Source organism: Sebastes umbrosus, chromosome 3 (assembly GCF_015220745.1).
Source record: "Sebastes umbrosus isolate fSebUmb1 chromosome 3, fSebUmb1.pri, whole genome shotgun sequence".
Taxonomy (NCBI): domain Eukaryota; kingdom Metazoa; phylum Chordata; class Actinopteri; order Perciformes; family Sebastidae; genus Sebastes; species Sebastes umbrosus.
The window spans coordinates 18,412,003-18,431,648 of NC_051271.1; the positions used below are offsets into that span (position 1 = coordinate 18,412,003).

General features: G+C 41.3%; 1 protein-coding gene across 1 annotated transcript in view; it reads left to right on the forward strand.

The window, feature by feature from the left end:
• Nucleotides 1-6,257, forward strand: part of LOC119485880 (noelin-2-like) — a 30,712-nt gene extending 24,455 nt beyond the window's left edge. Inside the window, exons 6-8 of the mRNA XM_037765698.1 lie at nt 3,050-3,226; nt 4,575-4,748; nt 5,372-6,257. Coding sequence (XP_037621626.1) covers nt 3,050-3,226; nt 4,575-4,748; nt 5,372-5,692 — 672 coding nt within the window. The 3' untranslated portion in view covers nt 5,693-6,257. The remainder of the gene's footprint in view (nt 1-3,049; nt 3,227-4,574; nt 4,749-5,371) is intronic.
• The last annotated feature ends 13,389 nt before the right edge of the window (nt 6,258-19,646 follow it).

Consider the following 19,646-nt stretch of genomic DNA (forward strand, 5'->3'; position numbering starts at 1 on the left):
ATCGCAATTAACTATTTTAATCGATTGACAGCCGTATTGATGATATAACTTTATTTATTACAAAGAATGAAAAAAAAAAACAACAACATTGGGACAGTTGTGGGACACTGAGGAAAAAAGTCAATTTTGAGCCCTGGCAATGAAACCAACTTGATTTGTTCAACAAGCTGAACTTAACACTAAACATTTGCACAGAACAAGAGCTGTGGATTTTGTTTTCTATCTTTAACAGTGTAGTTTCACGCTGAAGAGATCACTTCACAGCATGCAAGTATTGTATTAGGGCTAATTAGACTAAATCCAAACCTATCCTTCAGGGAAATATGGGAGAAGGCCAACTGGGAAGGAGCAAAAAGAAAACGGTGTGACAAGCTGTAAAACTGAGGTGTGAGTTCAGAGACAGCAAAAAAAAAATTCCCCACTCACTTTCCAGCACGCACCGTTCGTTGTATAATCAGCGTCTGGGGCTTGTTTATATAAAGCAAATGGTGCATTCAAATGCGAGACGATTACAGCTGCCAGAAAACAAAAGGACTCCAGTTCCTTTGAAACACTGTTTTAAAGGGAATTAAAACAGAGAAAGCTTCATCAGATGAGCTGGTGAAGCAAGGAGAAAAATAGGTTGGAACAAGAAGTATTTAGAGAAGAGAAGAGAGTAATCAGCCGGTTTCATTGTCTTTGCAAACCTCAAGCTAAGTCTCAGTTAAATACGGAGTTATTCAAGGCCCTCAGAATCACAGCAATTAGTTGCCTTTGTCTGAAAGTCTCTAATTCAATGTGAATTTAAAATATTGCAACTTCAAATTAACTGTAATTTAAAAGAAAATGGTTCTGACACTGCAGGAGAGATTTTCTTTTCTTTGACCCACGAAATGAAAAGGGTCCTTTTCATCCGGTCCCCCTTTCTGCCCTCACTTCTCTGTTTGCAGAGGGAATAACGAGCATCTTTTCTCCAACAATGCTCTCTCTTGCCAGCGCTCTCTGCTCTTTCATCTATTTCACCTCTCGTCCCACTTTGGGTAATTAATCCTCCATGCTGTTGACGCTCAATTTTCCTCCCATTTTGTCTCTTCTTCCCCCCTTTCGTCTTCTCTCGCTCTCTTTCCGTTTGTTCCTCCAGTGATCTCTGATGGTTACGGACGGTGAAAGAGAAAACCATGCAGCAGATATGATTAGCTGTATAGCTAGCAAGTGTTAGCTAATTAATGTTGACTCTGTGTGGGTTGAAAACTGTCTCTGACTGGACTTGACGGCTACATACATGACATCATGCTAAACGACTGAGGCTAAAGCACCATGTCCCAGTATGAGTCAGCATCCTCACTGGTTGATGTTTCATGCTGAAGAAATGGACATAAAATAAAAAGAAACTAGTCATATTTATTAATCTTGTGTTTCTCTATAACATCTTGAAATTTTAACATTATTTAAGTGGAGGTTTCAAATAAACCCAGTGGGTTTTCTGCGTCTTCCTGCACTTTATATTATTTGTTATTTTTGTTATGTTTATGTATTCTTAAATTGTGAAAAAAAAAAAAAATGTAATTTAAAGTTTTGACAAGGAAAACCTGGCATTGGCCATTTTGAAAGAGGTCCCTGACCTCTGACCTCAAGATATGTGAATGAAAATGGGTTCTATGGATACCCACGAGTCTCCCCTTTACAGACATGCCCACGTTATGATAATCACATGCAGTTTGGGGCAAAAACAATGCAGTTTTTTGAATGCAGTATAAATGTGTTATTTTTGCCTATTCTAAAATGATGTGTTTGAATGTTTCTGCATACCGGGGTCCCTAAACAGTGTTGGACAAAAATTGGATATCACTGTAAAGCTGAGACTCTTGTGGATCCAATGAGCCCAATTATATTAATGTGTGATGATGTTAGTCCCCATAGTAGCCATTTCATTGTAGTGAGACCATTTTTGTGACTTGACTTCACTGTATAAAATGACCTGTGGTGACCTCTAGGATAATCACAGCCTCATGAAACTTAACAACCACAAACTAGAGACCTAGAGTATTCAGAGGTTGGATGGCTTTCCTAGGTATATTGACATTAAGGGGCTTTCTGAGCAGTTTATACAACAGAAGTGCTCGCTGAAAAATCCAATTCTTGCAGAAACTTCCAAATGTCAAACGTTTTTGATTCCAAATCACAGCATGGCTCTTTCTATGGTGTTCCTCAAGGTCTTGGTGTCTTAATGTGTTATTTTGGAGGGATTATTGATATTTTTTTATGAATTCTCGAGTGGTAAAAATGTTTTTCAATTTAGCACCAAATCTGTGTGACAAATGATAACAACCCAAACATTGCTGCAACAATTTATGAGACATAATAGAGCATGGGAATGACCATCATATGCTTATATCATAATGTTCTAAACCCTTATACACTTTTACAATGTATTTTGGATTAATTAATTAATTAATTAATTAATTAATTAATTCCTGTTTATTTCTGATTCATGACTAGAACAGCTTGACACACAGTGCTGAGCTGCATCTCAAATGAATCTTCAGCTTCCCAGCTTTCAGATGATGTACACCACTTCGATGTGACATCTACTGTTGACCTGTTATCTCCCCCTGAGATCCCCTGCACCCCCCTAAAAAAGACAAAAATGGGTCTATTGTGGGTCTCAGAGGGTTAAACTCTTTGGATATTCTCACTACAGCCTCATGCACACGTCTTCAGCATGTGGAGAAATCAAAAGCTTGACAGACCTGCTGTGCCTGGTTACGGTTGCTAAGCTATGATTAGACAACCGCTGTTGGGGTGAGGAGTTTAGCGTACGGTCAGTTAAATGTCTTTGGATTGCTGTCACAGATTTCATTGGCTTAAGTTGTGCGTTGGCCAACGGGGGCAGACAAAAGCCAAACACCATGTCATTTATCTAATCAAGATGCTGGTGAGCATGGCAGGTGTCCATTATTGATCTCTCTGTCAATTTAACAGAATTAAATGCTTGGTGGGTGTTAATTTTGCATCCTGCATACAGAGGTGACATCAGAGGTAAACCTGTTTCTCTTTCTTCCTCCATCAGGTGTGGTCGATGGACGGCTACTATAAGGGCAGGCGTGTGTTGGAGTACAGGACCATGGGGGATTTCACAAAGGGGCAGAACTTTGTGCAGCATCTGTTGCCCCACCCCTGGGCGGGAACCGGCCACGTGGTTTACAACGGGTCACTCTACTACAACAAACACCAGAGCAACATCCTGGTAGGAGACTGGCTGGAGTGGAAATACAGGAGAAGAAGCAGTTTGATAATCAGATGACCAGAGATTCAAGTTTATTTCATTTATATAGCACTTTAAGGGTGCTTTCACACCTAACCTGTTTGGTTAGGTTAAAACAAACTCAGGTCCCCATTTAGTTCTGTTCGTTGGGGCTGGTGTGATAGCTCAGTCAATCGAACCCTGGTGTGGATCAAACAACCAAACCGAGACTGCTTGAAAAAGGTGGGTCTCAGTCCACTTCCAGGTGGATTCTGGTGCGGTTTATTTGTGGTGTGAAAGCAAACGAACCAACCACAGGATTTAAAACGGTTGTGCTTTTATCTGACTCCGTGTACACTTACGTGTGTCAGTTCATTAACTCCATTAAAACGTGTGCAACAGCGACCCCACAGTAATGCTTCACATGAGTGTTCCCGCGCACTCCCTGATGTTCGCAGTATGTGTTTGTACCAGTCATCTGGGCGGCTGTGGCTCAGGAGGTAGAGCAGGTCATCCACCAGTCGGAAGGTCGGTGGTTCGATCTCCTCCAGTCACATGTCGAAGTGTCCTTGAGCAAGATACTGAACCCCAATTTGTTCCCAAAGGCTGTGCCATCAGTGTGTGAATGAGTTTTTACTTGGTATAGATCCTGATGGGCAGGTTGGCACCTTGCATGGCAGCCTCTGCCATCAGTGTTTGAATGTGTGTGTGTGAATGGAAGAATGCTGACATGTGGTGTAAAGCGCTTTGAGTGATCGGAAGACAAGGCGCTTTATAAATGCAAGTCCATTTACCATTTACCATCTGGAAGCACGCAAAGGGGCTTTTGTACAGTACTGTATTTACCATTATTCATCAGAACATGTGGTCTATTTGCAGTCTTATAATACTAATAATGCGTATAATCAGTTATTAATCAAAGAACATAAATATACATATCAGAAGCATTAGAGTGCTGCTTAAACTTCTTTCAGTAACCACAGTTTGATTTCCCCACGTGGGTCCTGATGATGCAGGATGAGGATCAATAAGTTACCTGTCAGTCTGTATACCTTCATGTTTACTCCTCTGGTTTGTTTGTAAAAAGTCAGTGTGAACAGGAACCGGACGAGAACTAAACTACAACAATGTGTCACCCTTTTCCCCCCCTGTGAAAGCACCTTAAAAAGCAAACAGGTTTTGCACCAAAGTGCTTCACAAAGACAGACATACTGTATATGAATACACAGACAAGCATAGAGACACATATGTGCATACATGTGGAAAGATTAAAATAGAAACAAGTTTAAACCTAGGGAATGAGATGAAGACAGAAAAACAGAGTGAGAGATGCATGTGTCTGTCTTTCCAGATCCAGTACCATTTCCGCTCTCGCAGCATTTTGCTGCAGCGCAGCCTGAGTGGAGCCGGCTACAACAACACCTTCCCCTACAGCTGGGGAGGGTCCTCTGACATCGACCTCATGGCGGATGAGATGGGACTCTGGGCCGTCTACACCTCCATCCCAAATGCTGGAAACATTATGGTACAGTCTGTGTATAACTAAACACAATAACAAGCGACATGAACATGAAGATGTGTTTTCAATCTATTTGAAAAAGGTACATTTGAAGTTAAAATTTGTTGAAACTAAATCTAAACCCACTGATGTTTGTTCCAGTCAGAAGTTACTGCCGTCAGCAGGTTTGCTTTACCTTCCACAAGTCATATACTCCCACGGTTGTTAAGAATCCATTAAAGCTGAGGCAGATTTGTGCATTGTATAATGCAATCTATCATAATGAACAGCAAGTGTAATGTAGTTTTACCTAACATGATTTGAATGTACTGTATACAGCTTGTGTTCTCTGTCACTGTGCACTTGTTACAACTCCTGCTTATGCCTATAGGGGTTGAACAGGTTCAATAAAATGCAAACAATTCAATAGGAAGTTAAAGTTCTTCGGTCTTCGGGTTCACCGACATGAAATTAATAATCCAAACACAATTCATCATTACAATCTAAATTACACCCCAAAGAAAAACACTGAACTGTCTATTTGAACAAGGAGGAAAAACAAACCTGATTGCAGCTCACCTCTGCAATCAGTGTCAACTGTTTTATGATCTTGCGATCTCTGTAAACCATCCCTTCCTCTCTGTATGCAGGTGAGTCGTCTGGACTCTCGCTCGCTGGAAGTCCTCCGGAGCTGGGACACGGGGTTTCCTAAGCGCAGCGCAGGGGAAGCCTTCATGATCTGCGGCACCCTGTATGTCACCAACTCCCACCTGGCCGGGGCCAAGGTACACTTTGCCTACCACACCAACTCCTCCACGTACGAGTACACCGACATCCCCTTCCACAACCAGTACTCCCACATCAGCATGATGGACTACAACCCCAGAGAGAGAGCGCTGTACACCTGGAACAACGGACACCAGGTGCTCTACAACGTCACACTGTTTCACGTCATCAGGAGTGATGGATAGATCGACACGTAGGAAATGGTAAAAAAAAAAAAAGAGGGAGTATTATAGAGTCAAAGGCGATGGGTCGTTAAAGGGTACTGCAACTTACAACACACACACACACACACACACACACAATGGCCATTCACGTCAACAGGAAAATGAGTACCGTCTGTGTTTGAATATGAATGACTTCTAGACTGCGAGAGCTCACTGAGCTAATAACTAGACACAAAACACAGTTGTGGAACACAAGCCTAAAGGTCACAGACAAGAGTATTCATCACAGCGAAGATGGAAATTAACTGCTTCTGCTACAGGGACGCTGATAGAAAAAAGTCAGATCATCCTATTCTGTTGCGTTTCATTCCACTTGTGTCTCAAGAAGTGATTTTGGAAGTTGAGGTTGATTCGTCAGAAAAAAAAAGAAAAAAAAAAATGCCGCTCGTGAACTGAATTTTAACTCGCCTTCAAACTTTGAGCTTTGACGACGGACCTGATGGAGATATTCTGGGTTTGTGATGTGATCGTGGACGTGTTCAGTCAGCATGGTTGTTCATTCAATAAACATTACTGTCAAACTTAAGACTGTTGTCTTCTCTGTTATGGAGCAGAGAGAGAGTGGAGAGGTGAAATCAGTTTTTAATATTTAATTTGTCTCGACAGAACGTAGGTCTGATTCTCTTTTACATAAAAATGGCTCAAACGTAAAACCCCCTCCAAAAAGTTACAACTAGCAATAGTTATTGAGTGGCGAAGTCCCGCCCCTTCCGGTGGACCACCATGGGACCTTATTTCGGAAAAAATAAGTAGTCAACGGAGAGAGACAAATATTTTTTTAGCCCGTTTGAAATACGCCATGAATCACACATATGATATTTGTCAATTTAAAACATAATTTTGCAAGTTAAGACTGAAAATACGTAATTAGAAAGACTGCACACCCAAAAGTCTCTCTCTCTGAAGCTACGATTATTGTGTGTTTCGTACTGGGATGAACTCAGATCAGGAACGGGTCTCGCTCGTTCTTTCTCTTCCTGGCTGATTAAAAGACCAGGAGTCGCTTGATAAAACAAATCAGGTAAGATAACATGTCATTTGTGCCTGGAACATAGCTAAGTTAACTAGCTAGCTAGTGATGGTGACATATATAGTGCGAGATGAGAGATGTAGTTCACTGAGCGGTTTCACACAAAACTAAATGATACTACGACAAACTGTGATTCATGGCGCAATTCAAATGGGATCAAAAACGTATTTGTCTCTCGTTGTTGACTACTGTACATATTTTTTTCCGAAATAAGGTAACAAAAGTAATTTACAAATCAGACAAAGGGAATCAAACCTCAAAATAAGCGAGGAAAATACCGAGGGCCAATCATACAGAAGTCCTACCAAAAACAATATAAAGCTTACCCAACCGAAACAAAGCCGAAAACAGAACTGCCGTTGACCTCCAACCCAAATCGAGAATACAATAACAACAACATAACAAAGAGCTTTGTGTCAGCGGGGAGATGGTCTCTCTCTCCATTCTGCCGTCTGTACTCAATCAGCTCAGGTGCTCTCCTTTTCCTGTCGGGGTCTGGAGAGGTGAGAGCAAGACGTTTTAGAGGAGCACTTGTGTGTGCTGTGTTTTGCACCGGAAAACAAAGAAAATGGATGAAGTCACGACGTCAAAGGTCTTGCAAGCACTCATATTGTTGCTATACCTCTAAAAGCTTGTCCTTCTTTCCTACTGGACACCTGGCTTGGATGAAAAAAGTTATATTCATGCTGCTGGCAGCCATGTTTCTGGCACACACGACTACAAACATGAAGCGAAACAAACCAAAGCACATTATTAAACTTTGTGAAGAAGAAAAAAAAACTGTCAAGCTCTCCCTGTCGTGGTCTTGGGTTTTGGTTGTAGTTTGTTTCCTGTTTTATTTTGTGTGTTCCCTCCTCATGTGTCATGTTTTGATTTACTTCCTGCCTTTGTGATTTCCCGCCTTTTTGATTGTCTGCTCCGCCCTGATCAGTTTCACCTGTCCTTCATTAGTTCTGCACTCACCTCACTGTCACAGTGCAGGAAGCAGAACAAGCAAGAAAGACCCAAACGCAGAGACGGACAGATTCAAGGAAGATATTTAATTAACAGAAAGGCTTCAAACTGAGAGTCCAAAGATGCAGGCAGGTAACAGGCAAACAAAACTCCATACATGACGAAAGAAGAGGTGAAACTGATCAGGCCGGGGCAGACAATCTCAAAGGCGGGAAAACACAAAGGCAGGAAGTACGACAAAACATGACACAGGAGGAGGGAACCTACAAAATAAAACAGGAAACAAACTACAACCAAAACCTAAGAAAAAAAACAAAAAGGATTTTTTGACGGAGTGAATTGACCCGGAGGTATCTCAGTAGCAGCCATGATAAGAGCTGTTTGAATCCTCTAAATGCTAAGGTGCTTTAGCATAGGATACACTGGACCATTCTTTACCAAAGGAAAGGAGATAATGCCGTCCCACAATTCCTTGCAGCCGCAACATTTAAAGCGACGCACCATTCTTCCGTTCATGAAAACAAACAATATGCTTATCTTGCATATTATTTTCATACAGTCGTATACTTACTGGGATTCATATTGATGAATATTCGGACAGTTAAAACCATTTTGTTTCACTTTATTTTTAAGATTTTATTTATTTTGAACATGCAACAAATTAATAAAAAAGAAAACAAGAATAGCAAAGAAAATGAACAGTGAACATATAGCAAACTGTCAATAAACAAATAATCAACATAAATAGATATAACATGTCCTAAAAGGAGTAGGAGGAAGTACAGCTTTTTTTTAATTTCAATTCCAACCTTGGTAATGAAGTAATATTTTTCACCAGTTGTCCACTTTAGGTCAGATGATCCTTTATTATATGTTGATAAAAAGTGTTACAGCAGCAGAAAGACCTGTGATATCTCTGTTTTATACAGCGCGGGTGAAGTAGCCTGTCACTGAAAGAACTATCTAAAAACGCATGGGGCGAACATGCGCCTTTTGTAGTCCATCGTTGGATAATTGTAGTTTCACCACGGTCACGAACATCCGCCGCCATTGCATCATAATTACGGAGCCTAGAGTAATTGCAGTTGTCTTTTCCTAAGTCCTTCTGAATTCTCCTTCACATCTTTCCTTGACCTCATGACGTTTTCCATCAAGGTCAAGGAAAAGTGGTTCGGAAAAGACATTCATTTCGACCGCAGCCCAGGAAACTCCCTCAACGTTACTTAATGACGTACTGCAACACGTCGTCCTTTGTTGACCACAAACATGACTACCTGACTAATATGTTGAAAGCTTGGAGGAAACACTGCCCAGCGCGTTTATGTCTGGCAGGTGTTTCACATTTTTAGGATGAAAACATGTTAAATAGCATCAGATAATTAACTGAACACTGTGTGCGGTTGCTGCATTGCTCGTCCCAAGAGCTCAAATAGAGACAACTTTATCATGCGAGTGGGCCTTTTGCCCAGACACCCCCAGGCAGAACTGTGTTAACCAAACGCTGAAAAGGAGCAGCTGTGTTTCGCACGCCATACAGCATCACCATTCACTGCAGAAAAGGATCAATAACCTTTCAGCAGATTTAGTTTTGTCACACTGGTAGCATTGTTGACACGCATTACATAAAAGGTAGCTCCACATGAATAGGATCAGTGTTAGTTATGAGTTCCCTTTGTGTAATGATGTTTGTCGTTGGGTCTAATACATCCAAGCCGTGTTATGGAGGATCTGAGTTCAGATGAGAGCGTTGTTTTGATTTTGGTTCAAGCACAGATGCAAAGGTTAACCTGTTCATTATTATCTAAGTGGCTATTATGAGCTGAAAATGGAGGCTAACGTCTCCAGAGATTAGTCAATACTGTTGGTTGAGACCAGCAAACACACACACAGACTATCATATGCTGACATATGAGGTCACAGATACACACAGAACACATTGTACATACACAAAACACGTACAGACACAAAGAAGAAGAGGCAGATGTAACAGATGGTCTCACAGATGATGAGATAAAAACGCTGGATCGATACAAAGCGATGGAGGATAATAAAGCGGCTCGGCTATATGTGGATCTAATTGTGGAAACATCACGAATGGCCACTCTGTTGCCATGGTGACTGTAATGATGCTGTGTTTAACTGCCTTGAGTTCGGGTCAGATATGACTTCACATCCTCCACTGGATTTAATTCTCTCTATTTTATTTAATTTGAAACATTTTATTAATAGAATTACATTTCTACATTTTATTTTTACCCCAAAATGAATCAAAACTTCTCCATACATCAATAATCCATATACCGAGGGGAAAAATCCAGTTTCATATGTCAATACACTGGGACGTTCACAACAAGAGTCGCAGCTTTCCTCAGCCTGCTTCGTTGGCTTCTTCTTCTTCAGTGTGTGATTTCCTGAGCAGCCCTGAGAGAGAACAGGTGTGAACCTGCTGCACCTGTTCATTTCCTTTCCTACAACAATAATTAGTCGATTATAACCAGAACGAGGTGATGCTCATATAATTACAGCGCTTATATTGATGCCTTAACAAGGTTTTCTTCCCTGCATCAAGGTCGTTCTGTAAGGATTGACGGGGCGCGGTTACTTAACAAACTTCTGCACTCACATTAGCCTTTTGTTTAACTAAATTGTCACTCAGCCCCGAAAAAAATATATAAATAAACATAATTATAGCAATGCTGCAGGTTGAAGTCTGGTTTACGTTGTATGGCTGTGTGTGTTGTTATATTGTTCAAAAATAGATGATGACACACTCGAATCTTGACTTCCCCATTACCAAACACAGTGTTTCTATTCACAGGTCAAAGTTGAGCTAAGCTGACCTGCTGGACACACAGAAACAGGAAATGCATGCTTGATTTCGTCAGTAGTACGGACTTCAATTGATGTGAATGGGAGACGGAGCGAATATTCACAGGACGTAAGTGTAATGTCACCTTAATGTACCTTAAACCTGATGTTTTTTGGCCACTTCGGGTGCAGCGGAAACCAGTTGTGAACAAAACACTGACATACTATCACATTGTAAGTTGATACTGCAAAAAAACAGTTGCCTATTTACACATATTTACACATCTAGCTGACATGGAGCAACATTAGCATTCATTTAGAGTCGTGTTTCTGTCCACCTGATTGATGTAAGCCCAAAATGTACTCTTCTTTTTGCTCTGTTTTTAGTCTCCACCATCTTCTGTGGGAAATATCTGTCTCTTTAGCTGCTAAATGCTCCACTATGTTCACCAGCTTGTTGCTAACTTTGTCTGTTTGCTGTTTGGTGCTGAGCAGTTAGTGTACAATTTTGTTTTTTAGCATTTTATTCACTGAAAACAGCTGCCTGCTGCTGTGTCTTGAGCGTGGCGACCATAAAACCAAAACAATGAGCCCCAAAGACGCTAAAAACACTGTAGAGCTGAGAGGAACTGCAGAGACGGGTGATAGTTCTCTGTGAGTTCACTCCTTTCACATACAAGTAGTTATTTGATTCATTGTTAATATATAAATATTGATTATACGTAGCCGCTCTAAGGGTCCACAAAAGCGTTTTTTCCCAGCTGGAAACGCCAGGCGCTCTTCTGAAAACGCTCAGCTGGAAGCTCTTGAGAGTGATTTGGAGACGCAGCATTTTTTCAGCTGAGACGCTTTGCTGCGTCTGGAGACTATTGGTACCTTCATATGAAACTTGTGAGCTCGTGTTTAAAGCATGGGAAGTTGTGTACACGATATGCTTGGCGTTCAAGTGGTTAGAACACTGCTGGTAATCAACGGCAATATTAACGTTACTGTCGGCGTCTAGAAGCCACAGTTGCTGACAATGTAGCAAGCTAGGAAGTGGGTAACTAGTGTAAGAAATGCAAAGGCATAATGACAGAAGAAGAAGAAGATGAAGCCATTGAGAATATCAACATTTTCCTCAAACGTATTATAAAATTACGAAGAAAAACAATATACGACTAAAATTACAATTTATATTCAGTTATTATGTACCGAAAAATGAACTTCCATAGCCTCCACCAAGAGGGGGGTGTTCATATGGAATCTTCTCGTGAACACGGTAAACACGACCCCATTTGAAGGCACCATATGATACGGAATATTCGCGGAAGTAAACGTGTCAGCACAAAGTAGAGCGCTTGCTCTGGATGAAGGGAAGGCTGAGGCATGTAGGGAGAGAGGGCGGACCTGCTGGTCTTGTGGGTTCATGAGATTTTGTGGGCGAGAAAACATCTCAGCGAGTACAATCGTTTGGTTCAGATTCAGATCACATTTTTTATCCCACATGGGGAAATTCGTTTGGTCCAGTGCTCCAGACATGAGGACAACATAAAGTCCACAGTAAAAACAATAAAAACAAAAGCATAACATACACAATAAGACCACAATATACTCTCATACTTTGTGGTAGGCTATTTGTCCCTCCCCTCCTCCACTGTGATTGGTGGGCTGGGTAAAAAGTGACAGTGATGAGCGCAGCGTTGAACATTTTTCAACTCTCGGCGACCTGAAAATTAATGGCAAACATGCGGCGCAGAATAGACGCTCAGCGCCTCGTCACGCTGCTGTCATTTTTACCATAGAGTAAATACGCGGCGCTCCCATTGCAAAGCATTAAAATAAATACACTGGTCTCAGGAAAAAACGCTTTGGTGGACAAAACGCCTAACTGTTGTAATTTTTTCAGCATGGTGTTATTAGGTGCTGCTATATTGAAAATGAGATAAAGAAATAAAACAAAACTTTGACTTTGTCCTATTATATTCCCTCCTCGTAAAATCTACCACTCATCCTTTTAACATTAACTTGTTCATCAAAGTAACGCTGTGTTTTTGGGAAATTTGCGTCACTGCGAACCATGTAAACACCTTCATCAAACTATTACCTTTAATTTTTTTGGCTGCTCCATTTAAATCCAAGTAAATATTATTATTTATCATTGGAAAACTGTGTTTTTCATATATACTGAACTTTATGCTTGGATTTTAGGGAAAATGTCTGCCTTTTCAATGGACCTGCTGTGCACTGACTGAAATACTCTCTAGATTAGCAACTAAGTGCACTAATTGAACACTGTCTCTATATAATTAGTAGCAAATCACATCCCTCTTTCAAGGAAACCTCACAGGAAATCATTAGGAAATTACTAACCTGTAATTTTATGTTACCTGAAAGTCCAACAACAACCAAATTGGCCCAAAATTGCAGTGCACATCTGCTTTGTTTTTACACAATATTAAAGTATATTTAAGGATTCGTCTTTCAGCGTTGTCTCATTGCAGCCTATTGCACACAGTAAACGACAAGTCCGTGTCTAGCATTGAACTTTGTGATGTTATCCTTGCAGACGTGTTACATAACAAGTTTGCACACATTTTAACTTTCTGACAAGTGAGCATATTGTTGGATTCACTTTGCGCTGACAGACTCTATAGACTCCCTGAGAATTTAGTTTGAATTCCCTCCATCCCTTTGTGCCCTCCATCCCACGTTTCTCTCTCTCTCTCTCTCTCTCTCTCTCTCTCTCTCTCTCTTGTCTTTATTTACCCGCCTCCCTGCTGTCTTTGGCGAGGCCCCAGTCGCTTTGGCACTGTCCCTGCTGCAAGGTTCCCTTCTCTCCATCTATCACCATCATTGGCTCCGATTTTCTGCATCGTGGTAGTGCTTCTCCGGAAGACCCGCCGGAATTCCACACAGGGATACGCCGTCATGCACACACACGCATGCGGCGCGCATACAAACACACACATCCTCAGACAAAATGCTATCTGATGTATCATTTTTACCTTTTTATTTATTCATCTCTATCCGTCCATCTATCCATTGGCTTTGGTCTCCTGGGCGGATATCAGCCTGATGAATAATTTACTGCTGTTAAAAGAGACCACCTGAGGGGGACAGGGGAGGGAGAGGAGGAAACAGAACAAGGGAGGAAGGAGGGATAAGAGACCTTGAGTTGAGAAATAAAATCCTGATATGGGAGAGAGGGAACAGAGATGGAGAGGGATGCGTAGCCGTCGATGCAGAGACTCATGGCCTGCTGTGATCATGTTTAATTAATGGTGGAGGGATCAGCCTATTAAACGAGGACACAGGCTGAAAGACTAGCCTGGGAGGGAAACAAGAACGGGTGGGAGGACGAGAAGGAGGAGGTCAGGGAGGTGGCAGATACTTTGCTCTCTTAGTAGGGTGTAAACGAGCAACAGAGGATGTGGGGGTCTGAGAGAGAGAAGAGAGGCATCAGGTTCCACCCGGGCTGCTGTTCTATTAATAGAAGTTAGAGCACATTGGGGAGGGGAAACCAGCCAATTAGAATAAAGCTGCACTGCCAATGGTAAAGCCACACTCACACATGCACTCACAAACCCATCAGACTTGCGGTTGTCACTTATTGTCACCTGGATCATCTCTTCAGGGAGCTCCGTGGGAAGCTGTGGGGGTCGTTATCCAACCCCGACCGCTAATGGCGACCCTCTGCCGATGTTTGGTCGGTCAACCATGTTGTGTGCAGGAACGGTGCTGCAAAAGTTGAAATTCTCTCATCTGGGCCTGAGGGGTTTCGATGCACTTGGGAATTTAGTGTGGTAGCGGTGATGCAAATCAGCAGTGTTGCAGCAGTTAGGTAACAAATTGGTGCACGAGGTTTAAATCTGGTTTCCTGTGTAACCGCTGCTGCAGTGTAAGGATGTGATGGTGAGGAAATTTTCCCACCGGTTAATAAACTTATGACACCGTTGTTGCCGATTACACCGGACATTTTACAAGAAAAGACGGCGCTTCATATATGTGGAGCGCTGACTTTGATCTCTTTATTGTCGGATGGCTGTGTGTCTGGCCTCTCCGGTCCAGCTTTCGCTGCATGGCTGCAGGTTTCCATGCTGCGCCATGCACACCGACATCCTCAGCATGGTGATTGCCTCATTAACGTTATGGTTCCCTTAGTAGTGCCAAATGGGCGCTTTTGCTTTTCGCTTTGACACAAAATCCTCCGTCACCGTCTTGTCTGTCAACTCTCTCTCATCCTGACTCCTGCTGCTGTGAGCTGAGACTCCGCACGGAGCAGACACTCTCTTTCAATTTGTAGCATCCGTCGTCCGCAGCGCTGATACGCCAAAATTAATTAAATGGGTTTTATTTTTTGTTCACCTGCCACTCCATATATTACCATTGTTTTTGTTGTCGTTTGTTTTTTGTCGCTATTCTGTATTTCTTAGGTTGTAGCGGGCTCAGTTTTCAAGATATTCAGAATACACTGATATCCTGTGAAACTAAAACTCCTAAGGAATCCATTGCTAGCTTATCGGGAAGATCATTAAATAACGCTACAAAATTACCCAAAATTTTGGCGAGGAAAATTAGCATGGCGAATTTCAAAGGGGTCCCTTGACCTCTGACCTTAAGATATATGAATGAAAATGTTTTCTATGGGTACCCACGAGTCTCCTCTTTAAAGACATGCCCACTTTATGATAATTATATATATAATATAATTATCATAAAGTGGGCATGTCTTTAAAAAATTCATGCAGTACAAATGTGTTATTGTCTCCTATTCTAAAATGGTATGTTTGAATATTTCTGCATACTGTGGACCCGAAACAGTCTTGGAATTGCATAAATTGGGCATCACTGTAAAGCTGAGACTCTTGTGGATCCAATGAGCCCGATTGTATTCATGTGTGAGCATGAGAGGATGGATGGCTTTCCTAGGTAGATTGACAATAAGAGGGTTTCTGAGCAGCTTCCAGAATGTAATCGCCGTAAAATGCAATTCTTGCAGACACTGTATCTCGAAATGTCAAAAGTTTTTGATACCAAACCACAGCATGGCTTTTTCTATGGTGTTCCTCAAGGTCGTGGTGTCTTAATGTGGTATTTTCTAAAGGAATATTGATAATTTTTATCAATTCTCGAGTGGTAAAAATATGGTTAAATTTAGCACCAAATCTATGTATATAACAAATGGTATCAACCCAAAGATTGCTGCAACAACTTATGATGCATAATAGAGCATGGGAATGGTCATCATATACAATCATTACAATGTTCTAAACCCTTATACACTTTAACAATTTACTTTAATTCATTAATTAATTCCTGTTTCTATTCTAATTTATGACCAGAACAACTTGACACAGTGCTGAGCTGCATCTCAAATTAATCCTCAGGTTCCCAGCTTTCAGATGATGTACACCACTTCTATGTGACATCTGCTGTTGACTATTTATCAACCCTTAAACATACACCTGTCCCCTACCTCTCTAAAAAAAGAAGTCGGAATGGGAAGGTGTTAAAAAAGCCAGCATTAATGATTTAACTGCTATAATGAAGGATTGCCTTCCTGTCTATCCTGGTTTACCCCATTTTCCAAGAGCAACCGACATGTTTTTGCCTTACGGTTGAGCACACAGAGCAGCCAGTTATCTCTCTAGCCAAGAAATAATGACATCTTGAATATATGAAGCCACATTTGGGGCGGGCTAGCTGGGAACTGCTGTATCAGCAAACTTTAAATTTTAAAAGCAGTAAAACCTAAATGACGATGTAAACATTTGCATACATAAAACAAACTACACACAGAGTGTATACTGCAGAATCACTGGGGAAACATAAACTTAATGTAGACAGCTGTATTCCCCACTCAGATGACTGATGATGATGATGATGAAGGTTTTGTATTATGTCTTGCATACAAATATGTTCAGCCTGCAGATACCACAAATTAATATAAAGCAGCTCCACACTGCAGTGCACTCATTTTCTTATGACGCCATTAGAAGTCTAAAAAAGTCAAATTATTGATCTTCTAGTAATAGTTCAGGGTTTTATCATTTCATGAAATATCGACAGTAGTTTGTACAACGCAAAAGAAAAGGGGAGCCAATTTCTACAAATCACACAGCTCACACAATCTATTTTCCCCGTGAATATCTTTTAATCTGCCAGAGGAATACGTTTCAAATGATCTCAACTTTACAACTAAAGATCTTTGGCTCAATGATTTTAAATAATTAGTTTGATATTTTTGGGAAATTTGCTTTCTTGCTGAGATTTTGATGAGAAAATCGACACTACTCTTACGTTTGTCTGCTAAACATGACGCAACAGCCTGCAGCGGATTAGCTTAGTTTAGGATAAAGGCTGGAAACAACCAGCCTGGTTCTGTCCAAAGGTAAAAAAAAAAAAGGACGTCTAAAGCTTACTAATTAACATGTTGTATCTCATCCAACTATAAAGCAAGCAATCTCTGTCTGTCTGTCTGTCTGTGGGTCCTTCGCATATCTCGAGAGACGAGTGTGTCAGAAACGCCAGCTCTTTCTGTTATTTAGCAGCTCCTCTGTTATTTTCCTCCAGTCGATCTCCTTTCCCCTCCTCTCTCAGTCTGTTTATGAAGCAGATTCATTAAGCCCTGGGATTCGCATAAATATTTCACTCAAGTTGACATGTTTTCAACGCGGGTAGAAGTGTAGTCACGTTAACTCGCGCTGCCCAAGGCGCTAATCCCGTATTCCCAATGACTTTGACCTCAAAAATTTGCTTCACATTTTGTCGGAACACAGAGTGAAAACGACAGTTTGTGGGTTTATCGGGGGGGTTATGTGTAGGACTATTTCTTGGCCCGGCGCAGCATCCAGTCTTAATGCTAAGCTAAGCTATAACCAGCTGCTGGCTATAGCTTCGTGTGGTGTCAATTCTCTCATCTAACTCTGCTAGAAAGCAAATCATTTCTCAAACAGACTATTCCGTTCATTTTTATTGTCTCCTTTTATGTTTTCTTCACATAAATTTTACGATTATTGATCCGCTGGGGTAAACCATGACTTTCCCTTTATGGTTGTCAGTGTTAAGTACTGGGGGGACAGACGTGGAAATAAATAATTGATTGTGATTATGCACACGACGGAAGTTTAAGCGAGCAGGAAGAAATCCGCTGCAGAGTCGTGATGATCGACTTTGTTGGGAACGTTTACCCCTGGACGCCGAGGTTCCCTTTCAACCCACATTATTGATTCTCTGCATTACTCCGTCCTCGCTACCTTCCCTCTTGTTCCCTTTCATCCTCTAATTTGATCTCCTTCCCTCCCTCGGAGTCTCTCTTCATTGAGATGCCGTCCCCTTCCCCACATCCATCAGAGCATCGCCTCCCTCTCCCACTCCTCTTATCTCATTACTCTCTCTAATTAGCCCCAAACGAGCCCGTAGGAACCAATAACACGCCTTCGCTCATGCATATCAATGAGATTCACACATACACACACACACACACACACACACACGCACACACATCTGCATAGTCATGTTTGATTTGTGTGTGTCTGCATTTTTGTGCATTATTCACATTAGTCTTGTTGATATTTGCATTTGTTGATACGGCCATGAGTTTTGGCAGACTTTACTTTGGTCGATTATGCAAGAGAGAAAGGAAGTGTGTGTGTGTGTGTGTGTGTGTGTGTGTGTGTGCGTGTGTGCGTGTGTTTGCGCGTGTGTGTGTGTGTGTGTGTGTGTGTGTGTGTGTGTGTGTGTGTGTGTGTGTGTGTGTGTGTGCGTGCGTGTACGTATGCGTGTGCGTATGCTTGTGCGTGTGGCCAGCTTGGATCTCGGTTGGACACAGGAAATGGGTGTTTGGACGGGAACAGATGATTGTGAGGCGCATTGTCCCACGCAGAACTCTGTACCAGGAGGTGGCCAGTACACACAAACACACACGGACACACACACATTCTGTTCACTTGCAAAAAAATAAATAAAACATGTACCAACAAATAAACAATTGCTGGTCCACTCATGCTAAAACGTCAGCGCTACACCAAATGTAAAAGAAAATGTCATGTTTTTATTAGCGCTGTCAATCGATTAAAATATTTAATCGTGATTAATCACACATTTTTTATCTGTTCAAAATGTACCTTAGAGGGAGATTTGTCAAGTATTTAATACTCTTATCAACATGGGAGTGGGCAAATATGCTGCTTTATGCAAATGTATGTATATATTTACTATTGGTAATCAATTAACAACACAAAACAATGACAAATATGGTCCAGAAACCCTCACAGGTACTGCATTTAGCATAAAAAATATGCTCAAATCATAACATGTCAAATTAAAGCCCAGATGGGCAACAACAGCTGTCAGTGTGTCAGTGTGCTGACTTGACTATGACTTGCCCCAAACTGCATGTGATTATCATAAAGTGGGCATGTCTGTAAAGGGGAGATTCATGGGTACCAATAGAACCCATTTACATTCACATATCTTGAGGTCAGAGGTCAAGGGACCCCTTTGAAAATGGCCTTGCCAGTTTTTCAATTTAGCATAAGTTTGGAGTGTTATTTAGCTTCTTTCGCGATAAGCTAGTATAACATGGTTGGTACCAATAGATTCCTTATGTTTTGTAGTTTCATATGATGTCAGTATCTTCACTCTAGCTTCAAAACTGACCCCACTACAACCTAAAAACCGCAAGTTGCGTTAATGTGTTAAAGAAATTAGTGGTGTTAAAACAAATTTGCATGAACGTGTTATTATGACGTTAACTCTGACAGCCCTAGTTTTATAAATTTGCACACTGATATAAAAATGTCATGTTTTCCCTTATGTTTCTGAATGCATTATTTGGACATAATATATGATAAATAAAGTGACATCCAGACAGTTTTAATTGGAGTTGGAGTCGAGTGGTGTGTTTAAACGTGGTGAGAGGGTTTATTAGTCAGCTGTGTGACTGAGATGGGAAGTAACCCAGGCACAGCTGCAAGTGCAGCTAAACAAACACTCATACATAAAAGATGAGTTCCTCTCCATCCCCCTCTCTCTCTCACACACACACACACACACACACACACACACACACACACACAACACCACTATATCTATAAGTGTTTACCTGAGTTTATTGACTAATCCTCTTTTCTGTAGGAT